The sequence below is a fragment of the Ranitomeya imitator genome, chromosome 1 (genome assembly GCF_032444005.1).
Source record: "Ranitomeya imitator isolate aRanImi1 chromosome 1, aRanImi1.pri, whole genome shotgun sequence".
In the NCBI taxonomy this organism is placed as follows: Eukaryota; Metazoa; Chordata; class Amphibia; order Anura; family Dendrobatidae; genus Ranitomeya; species Ranitomeya imitator.
The window spans coordinates 657,024,336-657,043,171 of NC_091282.1; the positions used below are offsets into that span (position 1 = coordinate 657,024,336).

The 18,836-nt window shown below is 45.9% G+C and overlaps 1 protein-coding gene across 2 annotated transcripts in view; it reads right to left on the reverse strand.

Annotated features, from left to right (window-relative positions):
• LOC138639649 (NACHT, LRR and PYD domains-containing protein 3-like) overlaps positions 1 to 18,836 on the reverse strand; it is a 515,752-nt gene that overhangs the window by 175,286 nt on the left and 321,630 nt on the right. For both annotated transcript variants that reach the window (XM_069728773.1, XM_069728772.1), the window contains one exon: positions 18,588 to 18,653. In XM_069728773.1, the coding sequence (XP_069584874.1) occupies positions 18,588 to 18,653 (66 nt within the window). The remainder of the gene's footprint in view (positions 1 to 18,587; positions 18,654 to 18,836) is intronic.

The window sequence follows — 18,836 nt, forward strand, 5'->3', positions numbered from 1 at the left end:
CTGTTTATTTTTTCTGTTTTAGGTTTGTGCCCAGAAAAGGCTGTTTGGTTTGTAACCAGTGAAGTTTTATTACAGCAATAAATCTCCATGTTTAGACCAGAATGCACTGCCTATGTGAATGATAATGGCTCCCAAAGAGTGTGAAATCTCTACACCATTTATCTGAATTGGATCACTTTGTACTTCCATACAGCTTCCTGCACTGTGCATGAGATCTACCCCAAGACTGGTTATTGGTTAACAGGGAATGTATCAATGTATCATTAGAAAATAATATGCAGTGAGGAATAAAAGTATTTGATACACTGACGATTTTGCAAGTTTTCCCACCTACAAAGATCTGAGAGGTCTGTAATTTTTATTGCAGATACATTTCACCTGAGAGAGACAGAATCTTAAAAAACCCCACAGAAAATCACATTGTATGGTTTTTCAATAATTAATTAGCATTTTATTGCATGAAACAAGTATTTGATAAAATGGAAAAACAGAACTTAATATTTGGTCCAGATCCTTTGTTTGCTATAACAGAGGTCAGACGTTTCCTGTAGTTTTTGACCAAGTTTGCATACACTGCAGCAGGGATTTGGTCAAATTCTCCATAAAGATCTTCTCCAGATCTTTCAGGTTTCGGGGCCGTCGCTGGGTAACATTGAGTTTCAGCTACCTCTAAAGATTTTCTATTGGGTTCAGACCTTGAGAATGTCTAGGCCACTTCAGGACCTTGAAATGCTTCTTACGGAGCCACTCCTTAGTTGCCCTGGCTGTGTGTTTCAGATCATTGTCATGCTGGAAGAAATGCTCTTACTGAGGGAAGAAGGTTGTTGGCCCAAATCCTGTGATAAATGACCCCATCAATCCTCACTTCAATATGGTACAGTCATCCTGTCCCCTTTGCAGAAAAGCACCACCAAAGCATGAGGTTTTCTCCTCCATGCTTCATGGTTGGAATGGTGTTTATCAAGTTGCTTACGTATTGTCCTGTAGCTCATCTAAGGAGTTGGTGGCCAACTATAGCAGGATTAAGTTGGAATGCTTACCGATCACTATTGCTGGTCAGGAGGTAGAGCAGGTGGAGAGTTACAAATATTTGGGGGTCCATTTGGATAGCAAACTGGACTGGAGATGCCACTCAGAGTTTGTCTACAAGAAGGGGATGAGCAGACTGTATTTCCTAAGGAAACTGAGGTCTTTTAATGTGTGTAGCAAAATGTTAGAAATGTTCTACCAATCTGTAGTGGCAAGTGCCATCTTTTTTGCAATCACGTGCTGGGGTAGTAGTGTGCGGACCTCTGATGCTAATAAGCTGAATAAGATTATTAAGAAGGCAAGTTCTGCTGTGGGCTGTAATCTGGACTCTTTTAGGGAGGTAGTGGAGAAAAGAACTCTGAAAAAGTGTATGGCAATTATGAACAATAATGCACATCCATTATATGAGCTATTCATGAGACAGAAGAGCACCTTCAGTAACCGGCTAATACTTCTGAGGTGTAAGAAGGAAAAATATAGGAAATCGTTTGTGCCAACTGCCACGGGAATCTACAATAATAACATTAGGGTTAAACCACCAAGGTGAATGTCTACATATTTCTCTACATTTCAGTTCACTTGTTGTGTATGTCCTATTCTAATGTATAATGTATAATATTCTTCTGTCAACTCCACTGTCATGTCAACTATGTAATTCCTTTATGATTTTTATGATTTAAGTTGTGCTGCTGTGATACCATAATTTCCGACGGGATCAATAAAGTGTATCGTATCGTATCTGTTATGACCTGGTGGTCAGGACAATAATGGACCTGGTGGTTAAGAGCACACGGAATGACCTGATAGTTACTGATAATATAGGACGAGCTCTGGGACGTGGGAACTCTGCTGACCGCAATCCCTAATCCTATCAACAACACTAGAAATAGCCGTGGATTGCTCCTAACGCTCCCTATGCAACTCGGCACAGCCTAAGGAACTAGCTAGCCCTAAAGATAGAAAAATAAAGCCTACCTTGCCTCAGAGAAATTCCCCAAAGGAAAAGGCAGCCCCCCACATATAATGATGACTGTGAGTAAAGATGAAAATACAAACACAGAGATGAAATAGATTAAGCAAAGTGAGGCCCGACTTACTGAACAGACTGAGGATAGGAAAGGTAGCTTTGTGGTCAGCACAAAAACCTACAAAAAGACCACGCACCCTCTTTGGGCGCAAAAAGACCCTAAGCACCGACTCACGGTGCGGAGGCGCTCCCTCTGCGTCCCAGAGCTTCCAGCAAGCAAGACAACAATCAAAATAGCAAGCTGGACAGAAAAATAGCAAACCAGAGAAAAACAAGCAGTCACTTAGCTTCTGCTGGGAAGACAGGTCACAAGAATGATCCAGGAGAGAACTAGGCCAATACTGGAACATTGACAGGTGGCATGGAGCAAAGATCTAAGTGGAGTTAAATAGAGCAGCCAGCTAACGAATTAACCTCGTCACCTGTGGAAGGAAACTCAGAAACACCCATAGCTACCAGAGAAAGTCCATGGACAGAACCAGCCGAAGTAACATTCATGACCACAGGAGGGAGCCCAACAACAGAATTCACAACAGTACCCCCCCCCCTTCCTTGAGGAGGGGTCACCGAACCCTCACCAGAGCCCCCAGGCCGACCAGGATGAGCCAAATGAAAGACACGAACCAGATCGGCAGCATGAACATCAGAGGCAAAAACCCAGGAATTATCTTCCTGACCATAACCCTTCCACTTGACCAGGTACTGGAGTTTCCGTCTCGAAATACGAGAATCCAAAATCTTCTCCACCACATACTCCAACTCCCCCTCAACCAACACCGGGGCAGGAGGATCAACGGATGGAACCACAAGCGCCACGTATCTCCGCAACAACGACCTATGGAACACATTATGGATGGCAAAAGAAGCAGGAAGGGCCAAATGAAATAACACAGGATTGATAACCTCAGAAATCTTATACGGACCAATGAAACGAGGCTTAAACTTAGGAGAGGAAACCTTCATAGGAACATAACGAGACGACAACCAAACCAAATCCCCAACACGAAGTCGGGGACCCACACAACGCCGGCGGTTAGCGAAACGTTGAGCCTTCTCCTGGGACAATGTCAAATTGTCCACCACATGAGTCCAAATCTGCTGCAACCTATCCACCACAGTATCTACACCAGGACAGTCCGAAGACTCAACCAGCCCTGAAGAGAAACGCGGATGGAAACCAGAATTGCAGAAAAACGGCGAAACCAAAGTAGCCGAGCTGGCCCGATTATTAAGGGCGAACTCAGCCAACGGCAAAAAGGACACCCAATCATCCTGATCAGCAGAAACAAAGCATCTCAGATATGTTTCCAAAGTCTGATTAGTTTGTTCGGTTTGGCCATTTGTCTGAGGATGGAAAGCCGAGGAACAAGACAAATCAATGCCCATCCTAGCACAAAAAGATCGCCAAAACCTCTAAACAAACTGGGAACCTCTGTCAGAAACGATGTTCTCCGGGATACCATGTAAACGAACCACATGCTGGAAAAATAATGGCACCAAATCAGAGGAGGAAGGCAATTTAGACAAAGGCACCAAATGGACCATCTTAGAAAAGCGATCACAAACCACCCAAATGACCGACATCTTTTGAGAGACGAGGAGATCCGAAATAAAATCCATAGAAATATGCGTCCAGGGCCTCTTCGGGACCGGCAAGGGCAAAAGCAACCCACTGGCACGAGAACAGCAGGGCTTAGCCTGTTGTGAATTCTGTGGTCAGGCTCCCTCCTGTGGTCATGAGTGGTACTTCGGCTGGTTCTGTCCATGAGCTTCCTTTGGTGGATGTGAGTGGGGCTGCGGCTTCTGAGTTTCCTTCCTCAGGTGACGAGGTTAAGTCGTTAGGTGCTGCTCTATTTAACTCCACCTAGTTCTTTGTTCCTGGCCTCCAGTCAATGTTCCAGTATTGGTCATGCTCTCTCCTGGATCGTTCTTGTGGCCTGTCTGCCCTGCATAAGCTAAGTTCTGCTTGTGTTACTTTTGTTTGCTATTTTTTCTGTCCAGCTTGCTATATTGGTTTGTTTTGCTTGCTGGAAGCTCTGGGACGCAGAGGGAGCACCTCCTTACCGTTAGTCGGTGCGGAGGGTCTTTTTGCGTCCTCTGCGTGGTTGTTTGTAGGTTTTTGTGCTGACCGCAAAGCTATGTTTCCTATCCTCGGTCTATTCAGTAAGTCGGGCCTCACTTTGCTAAAATCTATTTAATCTCTGTGTTTGTATTTTCATCTTTACTCAGTCATTATATGTGGGGGGCTGCCTTTTCCTTTGGGGAATTTCTCTGAGGCAAGGTAGGCTTATTTTTCTATCTTCAGGGCTAGCTAGTTTCGAGGGCTGTGCCCGAGGCGCCTAGGTCTGGTCAGGAGCGCTCCACGGCTACCTCTAGTGTGGTGTGATAGGATTAGGGATTGTGGTCAGCAGAGTTCCCAAGTCTCAGAGCTCGTCCTATGTTATTAGTAACTATCAGGTCATTTTCAGTGCTCTTAACCACCAGGTCCATTGTGGTTCTAAATCACCAGTTCATAACATTAGCCCGAGTACAAGTCCCACAGGACTGCACAAAAGAACGCACATCCCGTGACAAAGACGGCCACCAAAAGGATCTAGCCACCAAATCTCTGGTACCAAAGATTCCAGGATGCCCAGCCAACACTGAACAATGAATCTCAGAGATAACTCTACTAGTCCATCTATCAGGGACAAACAGTTTCTCTGCTGGGCAACGGTCAGGTCTATCAGCCTGAAATTTTTGCAGCACCCGCCGCAAATTAGGGGAGATGGCAGACAAAATTACCCCCTCTTTGAGAATACCCGCCGGCTCAGGAACACCCGGAGAGTCAGGCACAAAACTCCTTGACAGGGTATCAGCCTTCACATTCTTAGAGCCCGGAAGGTACGAAACCACAAAATCAAAACGGGAGAAAAATAACGACCATCGAGCCTGTCTCGGATTCAACCGTTTGGCAGACTCAAGATAAGTCAAATTCTTGTGATCTTTCAAGACCACCACGCGATGCTTGGCTCCTTCAAGCCAATGACGCCACTCCTCGAATGCCCACTTCATGGCCAACAACTCTCGATTACGAACATCATAATTGCGCTCAGCAGGCGAAAACTTTCTAGAAAAGAAAGCACATGGCTTCATCACCGAGCCATCAGAACTTCTTTGCGACAAAACAGCCCCAGCTCCAATCTCAGAAGCATCAACCTCAACCTGAAACGGGAGCGAAACATCTGGCTGGCACAACACAGGGGCAGAAGAAAAACGACGCTTCAACTCCTGAAAAGCCTCTACAGCTGCAGAAGACCAATTGACCACATCCGCACCCTTCTTGGTCAAATCAGTCAACGGTTTAGCAACACTAGAAAAATTAGCGATGAAGCGCCGATAAAAATTAGCAAAGCCCAGGAACTTTTGCAGGCTCTTCACAGATGTCGGCTGAGTCCAATCGTAAATGGCTTGGACTTTAACTGGGTCCATCTCGATAGTAGAAGGGGAAAAAATGAACCCCAAAAATGAAACCTTCTGAACTCCAAAGAGACACTTTGACCCCTTCACAAACAAGGAATTCGCACGAAGGACCTGGAACACCATTCTGACCTGCTTCACATGAGACTCCCAATCATCCGAAAAGACCAAAATATCATCCAAATACACAATCAGGAATTTATCCAGGTACTCTCGGAAGATGTCATGCATAAAGGACTGAAATACTGATGGAGCATTGGAAAGCCCGAATGGCATAACCAGGTACTCAAAATGGCCCTCGGGCGTATTAAATGCTGTTTTCCATTCATCGCCTTGTTTAATACGCACAAGATTATACGCCCCTCGAAGATCTATCTTGGTGAACCAACTAGCCCCCTTAATCCGAGCAAATAAATCAGACAGCAACGGCAAAGGATACTGAAATTTGACTGTAATTTTATTGAGAAGGCGGTAATCAATACAAGGTCTCAAAGAACCATCCTTCTTGGCCACAAAAAAGAACCCTCCTCCCAATGGTGACGACGACGGGCGAATATGGCCTTTCTCCAAGGATTCCTTTACATAACTCCGCACAGCGGCGTGTTCTGGCACAGATAAATTGAACAATCGGCCCTTAGGAAACTTACTACCAGGAATCAAATTAATTGCACAATCGCAATCCCTATGAGGAGGTAGGGCACTGGCTTTGGGCTCATCAAATACATCCCGATAATCCGACAAAAACTCTGGAACTTCAGAAGGAGTGGAAGACAAAATAGACAAAAATGGAACATCACCATGTACCCCCTGGCAACCCCAGCTGGACACCGACATAGATTTCCAGTCCAATACTGGATTATGAACCTGTAGCCATGGCAACCGCAAAACGACCACATCATGCAGATTATGCAACACCAGAAAGCGGATATCCTCCTGATGTGCAGGAGCCATGCACATGGTCAATTGGGTCCAGTACTGAGGCTTATTCTTGGCCAAAGGCGTAGCATCAATTCCTCTCAATGGAATAGGATACTGCAAAGGCTCCAAGAAAAAACCACAGCGCCTAGCATACTCCAAGTCCATCAAATTCAGGGCAGCGCCTGAATCCACAAATGCCATAACAGAATAGGATGAGAAAGAACAAATTAGAGTAACGTACAATAGAAATTTAGACTGTACCGTACCAATGGTGTCAGACCTAGCGAACCACTTAGGCTACGTTCAGACTAGCGTTGTGCTAGTGTGCGTCGGGTTAGCGTCGGGCGACGCAGCGGCGACGCACGCATCATGCGCCCCTATGTTTAACATGGGGGACGCATGCGTTTTTGTTTGTTGCGTTTTGCGACGCATGCGTCTTTTTTGCCGCAAGCGTCGGACCAAGAAAACGCAACAAGTTGCATTTTTCTTGCGTCCGATTTTCGGCAAAAAACGACGCACGCGTCGCAAAACGCAGCATTTTTGCGTGCGTTTTGCCGCGTTTTTGCGTGCATTGTGCATTGCGTTGCCGACGCAGCGGCGCACAACGCTAGTCTGAACGTAGCCTACGTGCGCTTAGGACAATCGGAGATAGCATGAGTGGAATCACCACAGTAAAAACATAGCCCATTCCGACGTCTGTGTTCTTGCCGTTCAGCTCTGGTCAAAGTCCTATCACATTGCATAGGCTCAGGCCCATGCTCAGATAGTACCGCCAAATGGTGCACAGCTTTACGCTCACGCAAGCGTCGATCGATCTGAATGGCCAAAGACATAGACTCATTCAGACCAGCAGGCATGGGAAATCCCACCATGACATCCTTAAGGGCTTCAGAGAGACCCTTTCTGAAGATTGCTGCCAGGGCACATTCATTCCACTGAGTGAGCACAGACCACTTTCTAAACTTCTGACAATATATCTCCGCTTCATCCTGACCCTGACACAGAGCCAGCAAGATTTTCTCTGCCTGATCCACTGAATTAGGTTCGTCATAAAGCAATCCAAGCGCCAGGAAAAACGCATCAACATCACGCAATGCCGGATCTCCTGGCGCAAGGGAAAATGCCCAGGGTCACCACGTAACAAAGAAATAATGATCTTTACTTGTTGAACAGGGTCACCTGAGGAGCGAGGTTTCAAGGCAAGAAACAATTTACAATTATTTTTGAAATTCAAGAACTTAGATCTATCACCAAAAAACAAATCAGGAATTGGAATCCTAGGCTCTGACATCGGATTCTGAACCACAAAATCTTGAATGTTTTGTACACTTATAGTGAGATTATCCATCAAAGAGGACAGACCTTGAATGTCCATGTCTACACCTGTATCCTGAACCACCCAGAGGTAAAGGGGAAAAGAGAGACAAAACACACTGCAAAGAAAAAAAAATGGTCTCAGAACTTCTCTTATCCCTCTATTGAGATGCATTAGTACTTTGGGCCACCTGTACTGTTATGACCTGGTGGTCAGGACAATAATGGACCTGGTGGTTAAGAGCACACGGAATGACCTGATAGTTACTGATAATATAGGGCGAGCTCTGGGACGTGAGAACTCTGCTGACCGCAATCCCTAATCCTATCAACAACACTAGAAATAGCCGTGAATTGCTCCTAACGCTCCCTATGCAACTCGGCACAGCCTAAGGAACTAGCTAGCCCTAAAGATAGAAAAATAAAGCCTACCTTGCCTCAGAGAAATTCCCCAAAGGAAAAGGCAGCCCCCCACATATAATGATGACTGTGAGTAAAGATGAAAATACAAACACAGCGATGAAATAGATTAAGCAAAGTGAGGCCCGAGTTACTGAACAGACTGAGGATAGGAAAGGTAGCTTTCATGCTGCCAGGATCATATTCCTCACCAACCGTTACACCGATGCCTCTACCTTGTGCCAGTCATTACACTGGTTACCCATCCACTCAAGAATCCAGTACAAAACTACTACCCTCATCCACAAAGCACTCCATGGCTCAGCACCACCCTACATCTCCTCTCTGGTCTCAGTCTACCACCCTACCCGTGCCCTCCGCTCCGCTGATGACCTCAGGTTAGCATCCTCAATAATCAGAACCTCCCACTCCCGTCTCCAAGACTTTACACGTGCTGCGCCGATTCTTTGGAATGCACTACCTAGGATAATACGATTAATCCCCAATCCCCACAGTTTTAAGCGTGCCCTAAAAACTCATTTGTTCAGACTGGCCTACCGCCTCAATGCATTAACCTAACGATCCCTGTGTGGCCTATATTAAAAAAAAAAAAAAAAAAAAAATTAATTACCTGGTTCATGCAGCTTTACATGAACACCCAAGCCTTACACTATGGCTGGTCCGAATAACTATAGCAATTGTTACCATCCACCTCTCGTGTCTCCCCTTTTCCTCATAGTTTGTAAGCTTACGAGCAGGGCCCTCACTCCTCTTGATATCTGTTTTGAACTGTATTTCTGTTATGCTGTAATGTCTATTGTATGTACAAGTCCCCTCTATAATTTGTAAAGCGCTGCGGAATATGTTGGCGCTATATAAATAAAAATTATTATTATTATTATTATTATTATTAGCTTTGCGGTCAGCACAAAAACCTACAAAAAGACCACGCAGAGGGCGCAAAAAGACCCTCCGCACCGACTCAAAGAGGCGCTCCCTCTGCGTCCCAGAGCTTCCAGCAAGCAAGACAACAATCAAAATAGCACGCTGGACAGAAAAATAGCAAACCAGAGAAAAACAAGCAGTCACTTATCTTATGGTGGGAAGACAGGTCACAAGAACGATCCAGGAGAGAACTAGACCAATACTGGAACATTGACAGGTGGCATGGAGCAAAGATCTAAGTGGAGTTAAATAGAGCAGCCAGCTAACGAATTAACCTCGTCACCTGTGGAAGGAAACTCAGAAACACCCACAGCCACCAGAGAAAGTCCGTGGACAGAACCAGCCGAAGTACCATTCTTGACCACAGGAGGGAGCCCGACAACAGAATTCACAACACATATTGTATCATATCTTTTGTCTACAATTTTGTCCCTGGTATCCTTAGACAGCTCTTTGGTCTTGGCCATAGTGGAGAGGTTGTAATGTGATTGAGTATGTAGACAGGTGTCTTTTATACAGGTAACAAGTTCAAACAGGAGCAATTAAAATAGGTAATGAGTGCAGAGTAGGAAGGCTCTTAAAGAAACACTAACAAGTCTGTGAGAGATAGAATTCTTGCTGGTTGGTCGATGATCAAATCCTTATTTCATGCAATAAAATGCAATTTAATTATGTAAAAATCATGCAATGTGATTTTCAGTGATTTTTTTTATTTTTAGATTCTGTCTCTCAAAGGTGAAATGTACCTATGATAAAAATTACAGAACTCTTCATTCTTTACAGGTGGGAAAACTTGCAAAATTGGCAGTGTATCAAGTGCTTATTTTCTTTCATGGTCTGCTAAGTTTCTGGGATTAGGTGGCTTTGGGGTTAACATGGATGGCCTCACTCTGGGATTCTGGGAGGCTTCTTATAGCCTCATTGTGGGGCCATTCCCTGTGGCTTATACTCTGACCCTTGGCCAAATGTGTTTGACCCTGTTGTGCTTTGGGCTTGTGCTACGTTATGTCTGTCTGGTTCTGATTTGGCTGTGTCCTTGTTACGAGTTTTGCCTGTCCCTTTTGTACTGCACTGACTTCTCTGTGTATGACCTCTTGGCTACGTGCTTTACTACCTTCTGCCTGCTTCTCTTGTACTGCGCTGCCCACTCTGTGTATGACCCCTTGGCCACATCCTGACTATCCATTCTGTCTAATACCTTGGGAACTTTGTCCCGTAGTTACCTTTCTAGGAGTTTTCCTTCAGCTCCTAACTCTCTGGAGCTTAGGCCACACCCCCAGAAGTCACATGCTTCAGGTCATGTTGGTCTGAAGCACACATCTTCACCGTGCATGCGTCATGCAGTCCGAGACATCTCTATTCTCCGGCAGCAAAGAGACTGGTATCGCACATGCTACTCCTGAGCCTATGTAAGTTGGCTTCATCTCTGTCAGAGAAAAAGAGAGAGAATGTCGCCGGGAGAAACAGCTCTGTTTTTATTGTGGGGAGTCTGGACACTGGAAAACGGAGTGTCCGTTGTGTTTGTCACCCTCCAAGGCGACAGGAACCGACTAGGTCTGGGTAGTGATCGAGGAGGCTGCCCAGAACTTCAGGTACTTTCGTCCTCATGTAGTAAGGTTTTTCTAAATTGTTGGTAGACAATTATAATTTTTTCTCTTCAGCACTGGTGGACAGTGGTTCATCACTCAGTCTGGTCAGCTCTGATATCATTTTGCAACACCAGATAGGGAAATCTCCTCTAACCCGAACAGGGATTCTTTCTGTTTCTGAGAAATTTGTGCTGAAAATAGTTTTTTCCCACATGGAAAAAATTGAATGTTTTGTCATGGACAAATTCCCCGCAGGGCTGGTTTTGGGCATGCCGTGGCTTCAACGCCACAATTCTATGATTAATTTGGAATTGGGGGAGATTGTCAAGTGGGGGTCCAAATGTGTCGACTGTTACCATAAGTCTTTTTTTTGTGTGAAAATTGCTAAACCTGTCTCTATATCTTCTGTCAGTCTGGAGGGTATTCCGGAGTACCTAAAAGACTTTGAGGACATTTTTTCAGAAAGTGAGATTGAGGCGTTATAACCCCTCATAGGCCATTCGTAAGGGGCACATAAGACCTTCAGTTTCCCCGGTAGCAGTGGGGTTTTTCTTTGTTAAGAAAAAAGATGGTGGCCTACGTCCCTGCCTCGACTTTCGAGAATTAAATAAAATCACAGTCAGGAACACATATCCCCTGCCTTTGATTCCTGATCTCTGTAATCAGCTCTCTGGATCCAGATGGTTCTCTAGACTGGATCTCAGAGAGGCCTATAATCTGATAAGGATACGGGAAGGGGATGAGTGACCTACACTGACCTACAAAGCCATCCATAACCTTTCTCCTCCATATATTTCCGTGCTAATCTCTCAATATCTCACGTAATCTCCGGTCCTCCCAAGACCTCCTTCTCTCCTCCACGCTTATTCACTCCTCACCCAACCGCCTCCAAGACTTCTCCCGAATATCCCCCATCCTCTGGAATTCTGTGCCCCAACACATCCGGTTATCCACTACTTTTGGATCCTTCAAAAGAAACCTGAAAACCCACCTCTTCAAGGAAGCTTACAGCCTGTAACGACCACACGGCCACCTCAACACATTGGAGCTACTGCAACCCTCGACCTCCTGTCTCCTTCCCCACCATCCTGTAGAATGTAAGCCCGCAAGGGCAGAGTCCTCGCCCCTCTGTATCAGTCTGTCATTATTAGTTTACTGTAAGTGATATTTGTATTTTGATGTAACCCCTTCTCATGTACAGCACCATGGAATTAATGGTGCTATATAAATTAATAATAATAATAATGAGTGGAAAACGGCTTTTCTTACTTCTGAGGGGTTATTTGAGAACTTGGTAATGCCGTTTGGTCTCACCAATGCACCAGCGGTTTTCCAAAATTTTATCAATGTCGTGGTAACGGACATCATCGGCCGCTTTGTAGTTGTATACCTGGATGATATCCTGATATATTCTGACGATAAACAGTCACATTTGTTACATGTTAAAACTGTACTCCAGAGGCTCCGAGAAAATCAATTGTTTGTCAATCTCAAGAAATGTTCATTTTTTGTTCAAGAGTTGTCATTTTTAGGTCTTATAATTTCACCTCAGGGGTGCAAGCTATTGTGGAGTGGGTCCATGTGACAGGGTGTACGGCAGAGCAAGAAGGGACAACAGGCCGAGGGATGATTCAACAGATTTATTATCAAGAACGCTGGAACAACACATGCAGGTAGATCTACAGAGTCCACAATTAGTCCAATGGAACAGGTTCGGGGCACCTCCCGATAATCCTTGTGCCAGGTAACAAAGCAATAGTCCACAATTAGTCCAAGGGATCCCAAAACAATCTCACGAATGACGAGATATGTCCTCAGCTCAAGTCTCGCCCCGTTCGCTTCCACAGTCACAGATGGACATGGGGTCTTGCCTCAGCTAAGAATCCCCACTCCTTCTCCTTCAAGGATCAACTCACATCTGATCTCAAAATAAGAATGGATTGTCTGAGCTCCTGGGATCCGCCCATGAAGGGGGGTAGGGGTCACACCTTCGATTCAATGGTTGGGTCCACCAGAAGATTCTAGACTGGTGGGCTCCGCTTAATCTATGTAGTATGTACATTTGACTAGCCACCTGCTGTGAGGAAGAATGGCTATTCCTCCACTAATGATGTTGACAAAGCTTAATAACATTAGAGCTTAGGGCTGCAAGAATTGGGGGAAGGAGACACATTGTTACAGGTGAACTCCCAGCCAAGAAAATACATAAATTACAGCTAATAGAAACCAGAGAACAGTTACATACATCAAATGGCATATTATTCAAATACAAGACAGGGCAAAAGTACATATCATGACAATCCCTTCCCCTCCCAATTTGTGTACGTACCAGGGACCTCTACAGGTCGCTGGTTAAGTACACACAGGCAGAGCGTAACTTACATGTGGCTTCATGCAGCCACGAATTGGCATTGTAGCTCTCCCACATCATTGCCCAGGAGAACATCTGCAGGCAGACCACCCATCACCCCAACCACACATCGCCTGACCCCAAAACCAAAGTTCAGATCCACAGTGGCTGTGGGAATAGTCCTCCATTGTCCACCAGCCAGTTCAATGACAATCCCAGGTCTTCGATGGATTGCCTCAGGCCTAACCACTCGAGGATCAGCCAGTGTGAGGAAAGCCCCTGAGTCACAAAATCCAATAAGTCTCTGTCCATCCAGCACGACCTCCTGCAAGTGCTTACCTCGATGAGCAGAAGTCGTCATAGCTTCGGGTCGCACACCATAAACTCCTAGTGGTGCAACATGGGTGGGTGAGGCACTAGGCCAGTCCTCACGTAGTGGTGACACGTCGTCCTCCATGTCACTTGGGTGTACATAATTAATAATATGACTGGGTACAGGATTAATCCTCATTTGAACAGCTGGGCAGGAGGCTTGCAGATGCCCCGGCTGTCCACATCGATAGCATCTTTGCTGGGTCTCACTCCATCCAAGGCGTCCTCTTGGGCGAGGGGTAAGGGAACCTGGAGGCCGGCTCCCACCTGAAGGTGCTGTACGGGTTTGAGGACGACTTCTCCATGAGCTGGCTGGGCATGAGGCCTGCAGATGCCCCAGATGCCCACAACCATAACACCTGCGCTCTGCTACTTCCTCTCCTCGTCGTATTCCAGAAAACGCAGTAGAAGCAACTGGAGGCACATTTACACAGGTATCAGCATGAGGTGGTGGCTTAGAGGAACGGGGAACAATGGGGACAGAAGAACAGGGGGCCACCGGTGTTGTGGAGCTGGTAGGCCTCTCTCCATCCTCCAACAGAACCCTCCACTGAGGCTTGATGGTGAGAGCCTCATCAGCTAGAGCTGCAGCTTCCTCCACAGTGGCTGGTCTCCTCTCACGCACCCATTCCCGGATCTCAGCAGGGCACTTGAAGTAAAACTGCTCTTTTAGGATAACCTGGAGGAAGGTCTCCCAGGTTAAGGCCTCCTCTGCCTCCAGCCAGCGATGACATATTTGTTTGAGTCTGTGGGCATACATCTTGAAAGACACTTCCTCATCACAGGCTAAAGTATGGAACTGAGTCCTGTAAGTGTCTGGGGTAACAGCATAGTGTTCTAGAATAGTCCGTTTAATCTCCGCATACTCACAGTTCCCCTGAGGGTCCATAGCTCTATAGGCTGCGGCAGCTCCACCCTCTAAGAGCCTCACCAGATGTCGGACTCGCTCCCTTTCCGGGACTTCCATTAATCGACACTGATGCTCAAAGTCTTGGAAGAAGCCCTCAATGTCGCCTGCAGCCTCATTAAAGGGCTTGAAGTCTTTGCGGGACACTCTGGGGAGTTCCCTCATGGTGGGTGCTGGGTTTAGAGTCTGTCTGGAGCTTCTAGCTGCTTCCAAAGCGATCTGCCTCTCCAGCAATGCCATCTCCTGAGCTCTGTCCTCGGCTCTGTGAATGGCCTCCCTCTCCCTCTCGGCTCTGTGAATGGCCTCCCTCTCCTCAGCTCTGTGAATGGCCTCCCTCTCCTGAGCTCTGTGAATGGCCTCCCTCTTATCGTCTATGGTGGCCTCTTCTCCCAGCAATGCCAACTCCTTCTCATACCACACAACCCACTGACTCCTTTGGGCATTTACCTCTGGCTGCAGTCTTTCCTCCATTTGCTGTGAGGATCCTTCCTCAGCGTCATCTTGCAGGCGAACTCCTTCCAAAGCCTCAATGAGCTGCTCCTTGGAGAGTCCCTTAAAACGGACTCCTACTTCACGGGCCTTTGATTGTAGGCTCCCCAAACTCCAGTTCTTGTACTCTGTGGTGCTGGTTCCCGATGTTGATGGGCCTTTGTCCTCCATTCCTTCTGCTCTGGTCCCACTGCTTGCCACCAGTTTGTGACGGGGTGTACGGCAGAGCAAGAAGGGACAACAGGCCGAGGGATGATTCAACAGATTTATTATCAAGAACGCTGGAACAACACATGCAGGTAGATCTACAGAGTCCACAATTAGTCCAATGGAACAGGTTCGGGGCACCTCCCGATAATCCTTGTGCCAGGTAACAAAGCAATAGTCCACAATTAGTCCAAGGGATCCCAAAACAATCTCACGAACGACGAGATATGTATTCAGCTCAAGTTTCGCCCCGTTCGCTTCCACAGTCACAGATGGACATGGGGTCTTGCCTCAGCTAAGAATCCCCACTCCTTCTCCTTCAAGGATCAACTCACATCTGATCTCAAAATAAGAATGGATTGTCTGAGCTCCTGGGATCCGCCCATGAAGGGGGGTAGGGGTCACACCTTCTATTCAATGGTTGGGTCCACCAGAAGATTCTAGACTGGTGGGCTCCGCTTAATCTATGTAGTATGTACATTTGACTAGCCACCTGCTGTGAGGAAGAATGGCTATTCCTCCACTAGTGATGTTGACAAAGCTTAATAACATTAGAGCTTAGGGCTGCAAGAATTGGGGGAAGGAGACACATTGTTACAGGTGAACTCCCAGCCAAGAAAATACATAAATTACAGCTAATAGAAACCAGAGAACAGTTACATACATCAAATGGCATATTATTCAAATACAAGACAGGGCAAAAGTACATATCATGACAGTCCAGCCTTGGGACCTTAAGGGACTCCAGCGCTTCTTGGGATTCGCGATTTATTATCACAAGTTTATTAAAGGGTTCTCACAGATAACTAAGCCCCTCACGGATCTCACTTGTGAAGGGGCAGATGTTAGGAGCTGGTCTACGTTAGCTAAACAGTCATTTCTAACGTTAAAAAACTGTTTCACATCTGCTCCTATCCTGATTCAACTCGACCCTTCTATGCCATTTGTGGTCAAGGTTGATACTTCTGAGGTAGGGGCGGGGCAGTGTTATCACAGGGATCGGCTTCCCTAACTAATCTCAGGCCTTGTGCCTATTTTTCAAAGAACTTTTCGCCCGCCGAAAAAAATTATGACGTAGGCAATAGGGAGCTCTTGGCTAATAAATTGGCGTTCGAAGAATGGAGGCATTTTTTGGAGGGGGCCGCTCACCCTATTACAGTTAACACGAACAATAAAACTTTTGAATATATCAAATCTGCTAAGAGACTGACTCCCAGGCAAGCCCGCTGGTCAATTTTTTCCACATTTCAGTTTTCCATTACTTTTCGTCTAGGGTCAAAAAACGTGAAGGCTGATGCTTTGTCACATAGTTTTGAACCATTGTCAGTCCCCGATCTGCCGTCCCCCATTCTTCAACCCAGTACCGTGGTTGCTGAAGTGTCATCGGAATTGGAGCTGGAGATTGTGGTGGCTCGATCTTCAGCACCAAGGTCCAAACTTGAAGACAAATTATTTCTTCTGCAGCATTTGCGCTCCAAACTCCTGTGGGAGTTCCATGATTCAAAGTTGAGTGCTCATCCGGGTATAGTGGCCATGCGAGAAGCAGTGGCAAGAGTTTTTGGGTGGCCTTTAACACTAGAAGTCCCAGAGAGGGGTGATTTAACATTTCTACCTTTGGAACCTCTGGAGCTCAAAATTTCTGGGACTTCTAGTGTTAATGGCTTCGGATGTTAAGAAACATGTCGCTGCATGTGGAATATGTGCCAGTTCTAAGAGCTCTCATTGCCGGCCGGCCAGGGAATTGGTGCGTTTACCAATTCCGGGAAGACCATGGACTAATTTGTCCATGGACTTTATTACCAATCTTCCATCGTCCCATGGAAATACTGTTATTTGGGTAATTGTGGACAGATTTTCTAAATTAGCACATTTTGTACCCATGGCAAGTTTACCATCAGCAGACTCTCTCTAGACTTTTCCTTTCCCAGGTGATACGTTTGCACGGAGTGCCTATGAATAATGTGTCTGATAGAGGGACACAATTTGTGTCTAGGTTTTGGCGGACATTTTGAAAAAAATTGTGGATATCTTTGTCGTTTTCCTCAGCGTATCATCCAGAAAGTAACAGGCAAATTGAACGCACTAACCAGTCTCTTGAACAAATCCTGCAGTGCTTGACTTCTACCCTGCAAAGCGACTGGTCTGATGCCTTACCGTTAGCAGAGTTCACCTTCAACAACCGGGTAAACCAGTCTACCGGTAGGTTACCATTTTTTGTTAATTATGGGATAAACCCTCATTTTGGCAGATTCTTGCGTATGGATTCTGGTTGCACGGGCAGAGGATGGGATCAATCGTCTCAGGGATCTTTGGTCAAAGGTTCGATTAAATATTTCTAGGGCTCGGGAAAAATATAAATGTTTTGCAGATAAAAAAAAGGACTCTGCTCAGATGTTGTGATGTGGAGATAAGGTTTGGCTTTCCAGATGGAACATAAGCCTTCAAGTGCCCTCCGCCAAACTTGGACCTAAATTTATTGGCCCCTATGAAGTCATGGACGTGGTGAACCTGGTAGCCTATCACCTTCGTCTACCCCCTCTTTAAAACTCCATAATGTGTTTCATAGGTCTTTACTTAAACCTTTGGGGTCAGTGAGGGAGGATTCAGACGCCGGTCCTTCTCCAGTCTCGGTTGATGGGCATATGGAGTTCGAAGTGAAACAAATTGTGGACTCCAGGTGTGTTCGGGTGTCTTTGCAATATCTGGTGCATTGGAGGGGGTACGGTCCGGAGGATCGGTCTTGGGTACCAGCCAGATCCGTACATGCTGACCGCCTGGTTCATGCATTCCATGCCCGGGCACCCTGAGAAACCTGGGGGTCCGGAGGCTTCCGGTTAAAAGGGGGGGGGGGGTACTGTCACGATCTGCTAAGTTTCTGGGATAAGGTGGTTTTAGGGTTAACATGGATGGCCTCACTCTGGGATTCTGGGAGGATTTTTATAGCCTCATTGTGGGGCCATTCCCTGTCGCTTATACTCTGACCCTTGGCCTTGTGTGTTTGACCCTGTTGTGCTTGTGCTACGTTACGTCTGTCTGGTTCGGCCCTCTCTGTGTATGACCCCTTGGCCACGTCCTGACTATTTGTTCTGTCTAATCCCTTGGTAACTTTGTCCCGTAGTTACCTATCTAGGAGTTTTCCTTCAGCTCCTAACTCTCTGGAGCTTAGGCCACGCCCCCAGCAGTTACGTGCTTCAGGTCCTGTTGGTCTGAAGCACACATCTTTACTGCTGCTGCCACGCTACACAGGTATCTTTGGGCACAGTTTGTTTTACAAAGGACATGCGCACTGGCTCAGTGAGCAAGTTTAGTGCGGTGTTCCTGACATTTTCCCCGCTGTATAGTGCAGTCATGACTCCATCAGTTCTGAAGACTGTCATGATAGCTAAGACATTTCTCTGTCTATGACTCTTCCACGAAGCACCATGTTGAACTGTCTATATAGACAAAACAAGAAAATGTGCTTTAAATATGGTCACACCCCATAAATGGTTTTATAAAAATGAAGAAAAAATAGCAACAACATTAGGAAACACTTTAATTTTTTTCTCCACCTAAAAAAAGTACACAGACATATACACTCACCTTTTAGTTCTGGAGGAAGATGATGGCCTTCTTCATCCATAATGATTTGTTCCACAAGAGTGTTACCTAAAATGAAATACAAAAATATATCACTTTCTGATTATTTGTAACATTCATTTTTATACACAATTGATACTATGGGTGTTTTTCTATTATTTTTACTGAACCATAGCATTATGATCATTACTTCTACAGTTGTGGCCAAAAGTATTGACACCCCTGTAATTCTGTCAGATAAGGCTGGCTTCA